We start from the raw sequence: 12,570 nt of genomic DNA on the forward strand, positions 1-12,570 counted from the left end.
CCCAAAATCTGCGATTTCCTCTGTTTCAAGTATGGATTTTGGCGCAAGCCAATTAGAGCCCAATAAAATGCCTGTGATCATTTGCAGAGCTGTATATCCAAGAAGAAAAGAATTTGTTATCGCACCTGCCTGTTTACACGTGTCTTTTTCGGCAAGTGTTTGATCAACAGGCATTATTGCATTGTTGTCAGAGACGTGCATGTGCAAATCACGTTCACCAGGGAGCAAACACTAGTAAGAAATATTATTATCACTTATCACGTATAAATATAGTGCTTAAATATAGCACATACGGAGAAAATTCCTTTGGTAGTGCTAATTTTGTGAAAGTATTTTTCCAGGCAGTTTTACTTATTTTGTCCTGTTGATTGTGTTCCAAGGCCACCATGCTCCAGAATTAATGGTTGATTAGATAAGGTATGGGCATATTTCACCTTGTTTTTAAAGGAAAGTTGTAATTTCTCTAACAAGAAATCATTATAGAAATCAGTTCAGTGTGGAAAATGAACAATGCTTTGGGGGGGTCCTTTGTCATGTGATTACCTTTAGTAATTAGATATGTATTAGATTTCACCGAGAAAGTGTAAAAGAATTCCTAGTCTTGTCACAGACAGTTAATGTACTGTAAGTCTAAAACAACACTGGAGTTACAAATTCTGAAATTACAGGAGCTCTATTGCAATTACTTGAACTCATTCTAATGCAATTCAATTCAATTACTAATCGGGTCTGTGTCCCTGCCTCTGAAAAACAGTTCTTAAAGGAAAACTCTCAAATATCAATGAACATTCTCTCCTTGCCCATGCGGCGTTGCTGTATTATAATACTAAGTGAATGAAAAACTATGGGGATCTGGTTTGCAACAACTGGGATTTTACATAGTGTATATCCCTTTAAAAATCCAAAAATATGTGCCTCTTGCTTTTATTTACAACCACAAAAAAGAACTTGGCACACACTCCCAGATTTCCCAGTACTAATCACTATCCTGATTGATTAATGGCAGCATGCTTAAACATTGTTATTCGCGGTCGGGAAAGAAAAGAACGCTAATTGTTACTTCTCCCAGAGTTAATTCAGCTGCCTTGGAGTGAGCTCAGTGCCTGCAATTCAATCACAAGAAATCAGAAGAGAGGTCTCAGAGTGACATTTGTTGTTATTGTAAGGGGGTGTTGTGATATATGTTATTTTAGTAAGTCTTGTAAGCTCTTCTCCAGTCGGGCCACTGGAACAATAGAGAGTGATTGGGGTTGCAAAGTTCATCCTGGTTTTTTTTGTCTCGGTTCTTCGTAGAGACACAATTTAACAGTAGCTGTTGGTTGGCATTTACAGGGGTATTTGTCTCAAGGCTATGTACGTTTTATCCTTGATCAACCCCACCCCAGTGCTCCCCTCCACCAGGCTGTATAAAGTGGTGCCAGTGTTGCATGTAGGGGACAAACATTCCACCAGGTGGAGCCTTGTGCTCCTATGGAACGGACATACTGGAACAGACCTTGGGATAATCTCTAGACACAGAACAGGCACTAAAATGTTCTTGAAAGATAGTGAATCCTATGTTAATTCATGAATTGCGATGTTGGGCAAGTTTACCTTCTCTTTTGAATTTATATGTTCTACAACCAAAAGTGTTTCAAGGTCAGGTTCCTAGAAAGTATAAGACTTATACAATTGGGACATAAAGAGAAAACAGTTTATTGCAGCCTTCCCTGTCAAAGAAATGCTTTTCTCTTCCTTTCATGGTCCACAGTTTTGTCAAACGGAGCACCTCTGATGCTACACAATAGGGTAGCAAAAAAACATTGAATACACAGCGTCTCCAATAGCATTAGCCTTTGACCTCGGAGCTATCTGTACACAGCCTCTAATGTAGTGGATTGCTTCCTTCAGAGGAGGACCTCTGACCTGGCTGTGTAACTGAACCTTTAGGAAGGAAAACTATGCTGCTGGTCTGTCTGAAACTGGGGATTACCGTCACAGATGACATTTTAACAGTGCTCCGTAAACCAGGTTATTCATTACAGAAAGGCTAAAGATCATAGACAAGGTTCTATCGAAACAGACAAAGTCCTGTAAACTGCAGATTAGGTTTCCCTGACGCATCTTGCAAGCTAGGAATCTCCTCTGAGCAGGTACTGGTGAAAGACAGGCTGAAGTATCACACAGATTGCATGAACTACAGATTTCTGCTTCCTTTAATCACCTGATCATGTTGCCTTGGTTTTTAGAAAAGGAAACTGAATAGGGATAGTATTTGTCTTTTCTTCCACCTTTATCTTTCCCCTTTTGTACAGCATTGAATTGCACTCCAATAATGGAAATAAGCCTTTTACAAAATGATCTCAACATTGATCTGTTTAATAAAAAGATTTTGCCAGCCCCTTTATTATAATTGCACCCCAGCCCAATGAGGGATTCTGAACACTCAGTTATGTTACGAGAATGCTCCTAATAAGCTTTTATAACAATTTTAAAAATGCTGACCAAAAGTGTTCATTATACCTATTGCAATATGGTATAAAATAATTATCATGTGCATTTTATTTCGCCACTTATATGACAGGTTTTGGAAGTCACGGAAAAGTGGGTTCTTATTGTTCTTATTATTTGCGAAACAAGTAAAAATTCAAGCAGCTACTACATGTTAATACTTTAGAAAAGGAAGCAATTGTTTTCTCTTCAGCAAATGTCAAATAAATTGCAGAACAGGGGTTTCAGGGGTGAAACTTAATACAAAACATGTCACAAATCCAAAGCCATAAAATTGATTTAACTAGAGGTTGTACCACATGAGAAGAGCTCTGTCTTAGTTACAGCATTCCTTTCTAGCTAGCAGCTATATAACACTGCAACTCATAGCTGGCAGCCCACTGGAACTCAGCAGCTGTGAGCCTGGTCAGTACCTGAATGGGAGACTCCTGGGAAAGCTAAGGTTGCTGCTGGAAGAGATGTTAGTGGGGCCAGCAGGGGGCGCTCACCCTACGGTCTGTGTGGGTCCTAATGCCCCAGTATAGTGACAGGGACACTATACTGTAAAAAGGTGCCATCCTTTGAATGAGATGTTAAACAGAGGTCCTGACTCTGTGATCATTAAAAATCCCAGGGCATTTCACGAAAAGAGTAGGGGTGTTACCCCAGTATCCTGGCCAAATTTTCCATTGGCCCTTACCAATCATGGCCTCCTAATAATCCCCATCTATGAACTGGCTTCATCACTCTGCTCGCCTCCTCACCAATAACTGGGGTGTGGGGAGCGGACTGGCGCACTCTGGCTGCCGTCACATCATCCAGGTGGGGCTGCACACTGGTGGTGGTGGAGGGGATCCCCATTACCTGTAAAGCGCCTTGAGTGGAGTGTCCAGAAAAGCGCTATAATAGTGTAAGGAATTGTTATTATTACAGGGGTTTCTGGGAGTGGCTGTTTAATGAATGCTGATAATGTGTGTGACTCTTTTGTTACAGCATGTCTTTTTATCTAATACCAGGCTCAGTTCCCCCAAAAAATTAACTGTTTGAATCACTTAGGACTTTCACATATGAATGCAGTGTGGGGGGCAGCCTAGAGAATATCATCTTCCAAAGTGTGTTCTCTCTTTCTGTGACTGGAAAGCGTTCTGAAGCATTGCGATATAGGCTGAGCCCAACCTGGGGCTCAAAGGTAATGCCATCGCAGTTAAAAAAAAGACAGTCAGAAACCTTAAGGATTTTTGCAGAAATGTGCAAGAAAATATGTCAGCACCTTGTTTCAACAAGAAGACTAATAAAGGTTCATTCAGTGGAAACAGTGCCTGTAATTGCCCAATCATGAACTCACTCATGTTGTGTAGAGCCATTATTTGGTAGCAAATTTGAATCCACTATCCTGACAAGATGGCCCAGAACAAAAGACATTTCTAGATGTCACCCCAGAGGGAAAAAACCTTCTGAGAAAATGTTTCATGTAAAAAAAAAGACATTTGCGAACCCTTTTATTTTTGAGGTTTTAGGGAGGCTCTGAATTGATATGCCCGTTTTGTATTTGCCGTAATAACAGATCTGCTTTCTCCCCGGGGGGAAGAGACTTCTTTTCCCCAAAATGCTGCTCCCTATTGGCGTGTGTATAACTTGAGGACTAGTCCTCAATCAGCCACTGTATTCCATGAAGTACTCCAAGCAGAAGACTGTATTGGGTTGTCTCCAGGCAGGTCATTACCATCTTCCTTTCAAACAACACATCTTGATCCATTCATTTTGATTCAAGCTGCACATTTCATCCGGGATATTATTTCTGTTATTATTCCATTACTTCTGCCAGAGTAGAGACTCAATTGAGCATAGTACCTGTTTGCCTGTCGTGCTGGCACTGAGTATAGTGCAGATCTGCAGTTAATAAATGACAAACACAGATCAATTCACTACTGTTAACCACTAACATAGCTTACGGAATGTTCTGTGCAAAAATGAACACAGTAGTACATGTTTTCTTTCTGAATTGTTCCACAACATTAACCTTCTTGTGCCTAGGGGTAGATCAGGGGAAGGCCCTCAATGTTCTGCATGGATAGCCTCTGCAGAGAAAAGGAATTTAACTGCAATTAACCTCCTCAGATATTTATTTGGATGGCTGAGTTGACAACATTCTAGCTGAATTAGATGAAATGGTGCATTTGAAATGAAACAAGATGAGCAAACTGTGCACATTTCCAGTTATGAGCAATGGCCTCTTTTCACTCCCTGTGCACTTATTTAGGCAGGGTGCTGGGTACAAGGACACAAGCAACTTTAGGTCTCCTCCTGGGGGCTACAGAAAGCTCTTTTTACACAACTGCTGTAATATCTCCCAAACAAGCAGGTTTTTTAGACTTTTGATGTAATACAAATTGATTTTTCTTTAGAATGTTACTAAACAGAGTATAAACACAACAATAATAAAGCAACTTTTAATTGTCTGACAGGTCTCCCTGTCTGTGTGTCTGAGTCTCATGGAGAGCAAGCTGGGGTATGTGAAAAGACGAATTCCTAATTCATTATCATCCTATAAAACATTATCATTATCATTAACATTATCATTACATTATCATATTCTGAAACTTTCTTCCTGGTATTATAATGAGCTGGTCTTTCAATATGACTCAAAATAGAACTGTATCATTTTCACTTCTTGTATTACATTTACATTACACTTCACATTCACATGCATTCTGATATAACCTACTCTGTGGCCTTGGGATGATCTGTAGAGAAATATCACAAAGTGCCTATTAGGTTCAGAAGAATTTCAAGCTTTGATTACGTCATTGCCAGTTAGAAAGTAATCAATGTTGGATCTCAACTTTCTTAGTGCAAAAATTCTTCAAGCAGTTTGTGGTGAATATTTCAGAAGTCCATCTCCAAAGCTCTGCCAAGCAGTAGAGATTAATCTGCATTTTTGAATTAGTTTTTCAGCTTCTAACAGAATCTTCAGATTATGATGTCTTTATTAACTCCTAAATGTTTATGCCAGGAAGCTGTAACTTGGCTGTACAAGAGGTCACACAATATATAACGTTAAGAACCACCAACTATTGACTCATTGTTTTTTGAGGGGTTTAGAATTCTTTTTTAATTTTAAATAAATACATTTAGATTTTCTTTTAAGGAAGATAAATGTTTAATTGCATATGATATAAATTATTACACAGAATCATTCTTTTTCAGTGCAATTCATGTTGCAAGTAATGTTTTTTTTTCTGTTTAGCAGAGCATACAAATCTGTGCTACATGTCTCCAATAGCAAAGGGTTCTCTTCTCTTTAATATTCTGTATTAAGACTGATTGAGAGGAGGGCCTTCAGAAAAAATAGAACAGAGCTAAAAGCAGTCTATGCATGCTAGAGTAGGATCAAAGAAATGGCTTTCGAAAGAATTTTCCAAACCACACAAGGCTATGCATGCTCTCTAAAGAAAACATCTTGAGCAATAAGTAGAAATGTGTTTTCCTGAAACTGATAAGCACCTGCTGCTCTGTTGTTCTACAGCTGAATGTAAATGATTTTGTACTTCTATGAGATGTACCTTCAAAGAGGGAGAGTCCCTTGTCTGATAATGGAAACACATCTGGTAGCTTCGGCCTACCCTGGGGAGTTGGTGATGACACATCTGTAGTGCTTCGGAGCTCACACTGAGTTTCTTATTCACGGGGAAGAGAAATTATCCCTGCAAGACAAACAGTGGCTCCAGGTTTAGTGTTACACAAAACCTGGCCCTCGCTCTTGGCATCATCGCCTTTTCAGCTATGATTGGGTCTGAATTGTCTCACAGGCTGCTCTGCACTGTCACTCGTCAACAGGGCAAAAGAAGGAGGCATCCGAATTCCACAGAAGCAAGAGCTGAGACTGAGGAGGAACCAGAGCTTCTCTGGGGTCTTGGGTCTGATCCCTGTCTGGTGTTGGTGAGGAAAGTAAGTGCTCCAGCCACATCAGTGCCAGTTGTAGAAATCTGACCTGGCTTGAGTGTTTTTTAAATAGATACCTGTTGTACTGTATGTGATGTTTCAGAAACAACTGACAGTCAGGGATAACCTTAGCCTCTATGCCAAAGGTGAAGTATTTTCCGTAGTTCTAATACGCATGCAGTGGTAATGAGAAACACCCTTTCATGGAAATATCATAGAGCTGTTGTTAACATAGATCTGTACTTGGACTATAAAACTCTCTGTCTTCTTCAGTTTCTCCTGAAATGGCCTTTTTCATCACAAATTAAAACTCATCTTAAAGCTTCGCTGAACTTCACGGTGAATTCTTTGCATCTCTACACAGCCCAGAAATAGAGCAGTGGTGATGACCAGCAGTGGCAGGACAAGGGGAAAGAAGAAACTGTCACACCACTGTTCTCAAGGTTTTGTGTTTAAAATCCTGTCCACTACAAATAATCATGAAGAAGTAAAAGCATCAATACTGGACCTGTGAGATTAAACTGTCCTGTCTGAAATTATAGTTTTTCCTCCCTTCTTGATCCCTGACTGGGAAAGATCTTTAAAATACATTTCTCAAAGATCAAATATGTTTTTTACCTTGCAGTTTTGCTAGTTGCGGAAGTGCATTGCTGCCACCAAGGGGAAAAAAAACATCCAGAGTTATCTCATAATCACGAGATAACTCTAATTTCAACGATGATTTCACTGTATGTACAACCTGTTACACTGTGCACTGACAATACCTACAAGCTCTCAATACGTTTGCTAAAACTCTGGGTTTAGTGTTCTTGACAATGCTGCAAAATGCGCACGGAATTACTTTCACCTCGTGTTTATTCATAATGAAATGTTCCTGTTAGTACCTCATGTAAACACAGTTTTACCCTTGAGGACACGCATACATAGTCTCAAACAAGGACAAGTGTACTTAAAAATTCTACTGCTTAAAACTGAAAGTCAGACAATTATAATGTACATTACAATTTGTGCTATCGCGTGATCACATAAACTATGCGAGAGTTACTAACTCTTCATTACGAGCTAATCTGCTAACTCTTAATTATGGGAACATTGGATATAGCAATTAATTTGATACAGAAAGTAATTACGAGGTAGTACATTCTCGCGTACTGTATGTGATCACGCGTTACCACAATTGTCATGCAATACCTACATTATGATTATCTGACTTCCAGTTTTAAGCAGTAGAATCGATTCCAGGTCACACTTGTTCTTGTTTGAGGGTATGTGTGAGTTTCCTCATGGTTAAAACTGTATTCACATGAGGTACAGTACCTACTGTAACATTTCATTATGAAGAAATCCCAGAGTAAAGTCAATCCGTGCGCATGTCGCAACGTTCACATTGTCAAGAACGCTAAACCCACAGTGTCTCGTAATTAAGAGATTAATCGGACTTTTTTTTCTTGATGGCTACAGTGCGTTTACCAAAGCTTCTGTTTTTGCATGAACCCTGCAGTGAGCAGCTGTGATTGGGTGAGCAGGGAGTCTCCCTCTGCAGCTCATTGAATGGCCCCTTATAGCTGAGTCCTGCAGCCTCTCCTGTCCTCACAGTGCAGCCCTGCTCATCTCTCAGCTGGACAGCAAGGGGCTCGTTCACAGCGCACACTGCAAACATGCTGGGACCACTCTGTGCTCTCCTCACTGCTCTCACATGTGAGATCTGACACAGACGTTAATTATGAATGAACTTGCATTTTTCACTTGTAATTGATTTTTTTTCTTTTTTAATTTTGAGTGTTTTTTTCTACTATATGTGTCTCTTGTTCTTGCAGGTGTCAGCTGTCTGGCAGTGGTGACACAGAAGCCTCCTGTTCTGTCTGTCAGTCCAGGACAAACAGCCACCCTGGACTGTAATTTAGGGGGCAGAGATGATGCTGCTCGATGGTACAAGCAGATTCCAGGTGCAGTTCCTCAGTTTGTGCTGTATTTCTACCGCACACACAGCGCTCCTACTTATGGAGCTGGGTTCTCCTCCAGCCGCTTCACATCCAGAGCCCAGACTAACACAGATTATCAGTTAATCGTGAGCAGTGTGGAGGTGGGAGACTCGGCAGTGTATTACTGTAACGCATGGGACAGCTCTGCCAAGGCTCATGTATCACAGTGAAAGAAGCCATGTCAATAACAGCACTGCTAATCCACACTGCTTTCACTGTGGCCATTCTACTGTAGTTACATGGTTTCACTTTTCAAATCAATAGTCTTTTCACATGAACAGTGCAATTAACCTAAGCAGTAAAGCACAAGACAGGAAAAAAAAAAAATTTCATATTTTCATGCAACAATGCAGAAGTACATAGACATACAGTACTAACAGCCATAATTAACATTTAAAATCAAGGAATATACTTGTGAACACTGCTTGTCCTCATAATACATATAGTTTACAAAGGATCCAGTATCTATTCTGTTTCGTTCCTGCCCTTTTTTCTGAGCTTCTGAGTCACAGAGGTCTATAGGATATTTCCGCCTGCCATGAAGTGCGCTTCTAGTTTTGAGCATGGTTGTGTTTTCAGTCACCCTGGAAAGGTTTTCAGCCAGGCTCGGTTGTGAGTGCGAGGAACACCACCCTCGATTTGAAAGTAAGGATTTTGAATCACAGTCATTTGCTGACATCAAGTTTCTTCTTTTTTCCCCACCAGAGGTGTAGAGTTACCATGACAGCACAGGATCTTCTCCGAGAGTGGAGAGTGGAGAGTGGACTGGGAGTCTCTGAGGCCAGGACAGAGAGGATTACAAAATATTGGGTGGAATCCGGACGGGAAATAGATTTGGGCTCAATACGACACTTGCTGAAATGAGGAGTTGACTTCCTGTCTCCCGGTTGTCCAAAATCAAAGGCCCACACAGCCCAAGGGGTTAGTTAATCTGTTGAGAGATGGCATACGGAGTATTTTCCCTGGAGATTCCTCTTAATACAACCCATTTGGGGCTTTTAATTGGTATTTCTGATTTAATTTTGAAAAAAGAACATCCTGTTTTCAACATGACCTCAAATTGGATTATATGAAGACAAAACGTGTTTTATTTGGGGTGTATTTTGCCTGGGGAAGTGAAGTGGCAGTTTTTGTACGATGCTGTATCTGGTCTGTATCACAGTGGTATTCGGCCAAGGCACCAAACTCATTGTGACCGGTAAGTAGCTCTTCTTTTCACATTTTTAATGATACATATGATCTTTTTCTTGTTAAATGACTCTCTAATATTTTACTAATTTGCTTGTTATCTCCTGTCTTATTAAAGTATAAAACAGGCTGTGGAAAATCAAAACTTATTTCTCAAAGGTGTGGAAAAAAAACACATGAATCCTGTTCCTTTTCCTTCTAATGTTTTCTTCTGATTTCGAAGGGTTTGCATTATTAAATTCTAGGTGTGATATTTATTTTATTTCCTTGTAAGGTAAGTAAAATAAGGAGCAAAAACGTTATTCTGGTAATCAATTGTCATGTCCTGGTAAAGAATCTGAACTGAACAGCTCATGTTTGAAATGTTAGAAATAACTGATGCAAAACTGAATATATCTCTTATAACCCAATTAACAGAGTTCAGCTCTGAGAATTCTAAAATGTTTTTAAAAATTGTGTATTTTCTATCTAAATACTTCAACTTTTTTGTATGTTTTTGCCCTTTGAAAAATATGCTGATCATTTCAAAGAAGACAAAATATTAACATTTCTGCTTAAAAGAATGTGATTGTTACTGTATGTTTAAGCAGATTTATACTTATGAACAGATGTTTTTTAATCAGAGTAAATAACATTTTAACAGATACAAATCACTGTACATAGTGAACTAAATAAAAAATAAATATAACTTTTGTTTAAATGTGACCTATTCAAAAATGTCCGATTTTACCATTCCAGTTAGTCTTTCGTGACACTACTTTTAAAAATGTTTGGTTTCCCTGATGAGTCAATTTTAAATAAAATTCTCTTTTAATATAACTTCACAGTAAAGAAGTTCTTAAGTAAAAAAGCTTTCATATCAGTAAAACAATTAAATAATTGTTTTATCTTAATTATTATAGTTATACAGTATAACTGTAACAGTGTTCTATCATATTAATGTGGTATGCTATTTTAAATATAATTGTACAATTAGTACTGTAATCGTTTAAACTGTAATAAGAATTATAATGTTTTAAATAAGGTGAGCATAATATGCTCATAATGTGCTAAATATGCAAAGGAAAAGGTAAGGGTTCATTCCATGCTGAAAGGTAAATCTCTTAATATATAAGAATTTCTTATATAAAAAATCAGTAAAGTTCAGATATAAAGACATCCATTACAGAAAGATAATAGGACGTCTTACAAAGCTTTATTTGTATTCCTTGTTACAGGTTTGGATTTTACATAATTACAAACTATATTTTAGCTACTTTGACCTACTGTCATTTTAGTAAATGCTACATAAAGTTAATGTATTATAGTTATTAAAAGTATCCAGATCGTGGTGATTAAATTGCACCATGTAACGGCGGAATGATGCTATCTCAATGCAATATTGAACCATTCAGGGTAGCTTTTCACAAATACGTAGAGTTACATACCAATGAATATATATATATAACAACCAAAATGGTAAAGCACTTTAATATTAAATATAATAAGTTGTAAAATACTAATTTTTAAATAACCATTTTTTTTTCATAAAAGCGTAGCTTTTTCCTAGTTGTATTAGTCTGCCCGACAGGTAACACCGTGCTGGAAATTGTAAAGGAAAGTACAGTATTTCGAGATGTATTCTTAATTATATTAGTACCAATACTTAAGCGAAAGCCTGGCGTAGATTCAATTCCACACGCATGGGTAGAGTAAAAACCGAAATGAGAAACTGAGAAATTTGCATGTTAGGTTAAAAACGGCTCTTGTGTTTTTTGGTTCTCGCTTTCGGTTCTATTTCTACAGCGTGTGCAGGAAGCACAGAGGAAGCAGGGCACAGGTGGGCGCACAGCGGCCATTCGCTGTGCAGACAGCCGTATCTCAACAGTCTTTCTTTGAAGACGTGGGCTACAGAAGACGCTGGATGGGGCCAAGCTCATCCAGTTATTAAGCCTTTTGTTTTACTTAAGACTCAACACCGGCCCCCACTTGTCCACAATATTGATTATTTGTGCATATGACGTCATGAAGGTTTGACAGGGTACAGCTCTCCGAGAACCAACGTGCACCAGTCTGATTCTGATATAAAAGTGGCCTCCAGAGAAGCAAACTTCACCAAAACAACTCTTCAGAACCAATTTGCTTCCTCTGTGAGTACTCTACATCCTTTCCACCCAGGACCAGACCGTCTCCCTTACATTTTTCTCGTTTATCTTTCTCCTTATTTTAGCTACGAATCTGCCAGCGCCCTCGGTGACGCTCCTGCGTCCCTCCGCGGAAGAGCTGGACAAGGGGAAGGCCACGTTGGTGTGTCTGGCCAATAAGCTGTCCGTGGGGCTCGCTGACGTCAGCTGGGCAGCCAATGGGAGCCCGGTGAGCGGCGGGATCCTGACCAGCCCCGCCTCCCCGCAGACTGACGGCACCTTCAGCCTGAGCAGCCTGCTGAGCGTGACCCCCGCCGAGTGGAGCAGCGATCGCCTGTTCTCCTGCACGGTCTCGCAGGGAGCCTCCAGCACCGCCACCCAGCAGATAAAGAAGTCTGACTGCGCCCAGTGAAGCCGGGTCTCCAAGAGTACAGCTGCTGGCTGGGTCTATCGTATGCTTTTCCTAAATTGCTGTGGCGCTAGAAGTACAATTTCGACTAGGCTTTATTTAGTTTGTGCATGTGTTCTCTTACACATGCAAGAGACCCTTGTTCTTCGTGGTCCTTGGAACAGTAAGAACGTTGTAAGCAATTAAAGAAGTACTAACACTTCAAGTACAAAAGTTAATTCCGATTTAATGCTAGTGTTCGATCTTGTTGAAGTTGAAATTGAACTGAAACGCCTCCCTCACACTGCAGGGAGGCACGACGGTACTTCCCTATTTTCTCCGAGCTTGCAGTAGAAACCCCCTGAACTGTGTTGAATTGTATTCAATAAAGAGCATTTGTTGACATTCAGCAAAGGTGGTGTCGTTTTTTTTCTGAGCCACTCTGTCGGTCAAATTAGAAACGTTCGCCTGACCAGAC

General features: G+C 39.7%; 1 protein-coding gene across 1 annotated transcript; it reads left to right on the forward strand.

The window, feature by feature from the left end:
* The first annotated feature begins 7,917 nt into the window (after window positions 1-7,917).
* On the forward strand, window positions 7,918-12,506 carry LOC102691567 (immunoglobulin lambda-1 light chain-like). Its single transcript, XM_069186069.1, has 4 exons — window positions 7,918-8,109; window positions 8,229-8,551; window positions 9,558-9,591; window positions 11,791-12,506. Exons 1-4 carry the CDS (start codon window positions 8,070-8,072, stop codon window positions 12,114-12,116), a joined length of 723 nt encoding a protein of 240 aa, XP_069042170.1. The 5' UTR covers window positions 7,918-8,069; the 3' UTR covers window positions 12,117-12,506.
* The last annotated feature ends 64 nt before the right edge of the window (window positions 12,507-12,570 follow it).

Source organism: Lepisosteus oculatus, chromosome 29 (genome assembly GCF_040954835.1).
Source record: "Lepisosteus oculatus isolate fLepOcu1 chromosome 29, fLepOcu1.hap2, whole genome shotgun sequence".
In the NCBI taxonomy this organism is placed as follows: domain Eukaryota; kingdom Metazoa; phylum Chordata; class Actinopteri; order Semionotiformes; family Lepisosteidae; genus Lepisosteus; species Lepisosteus oculatus.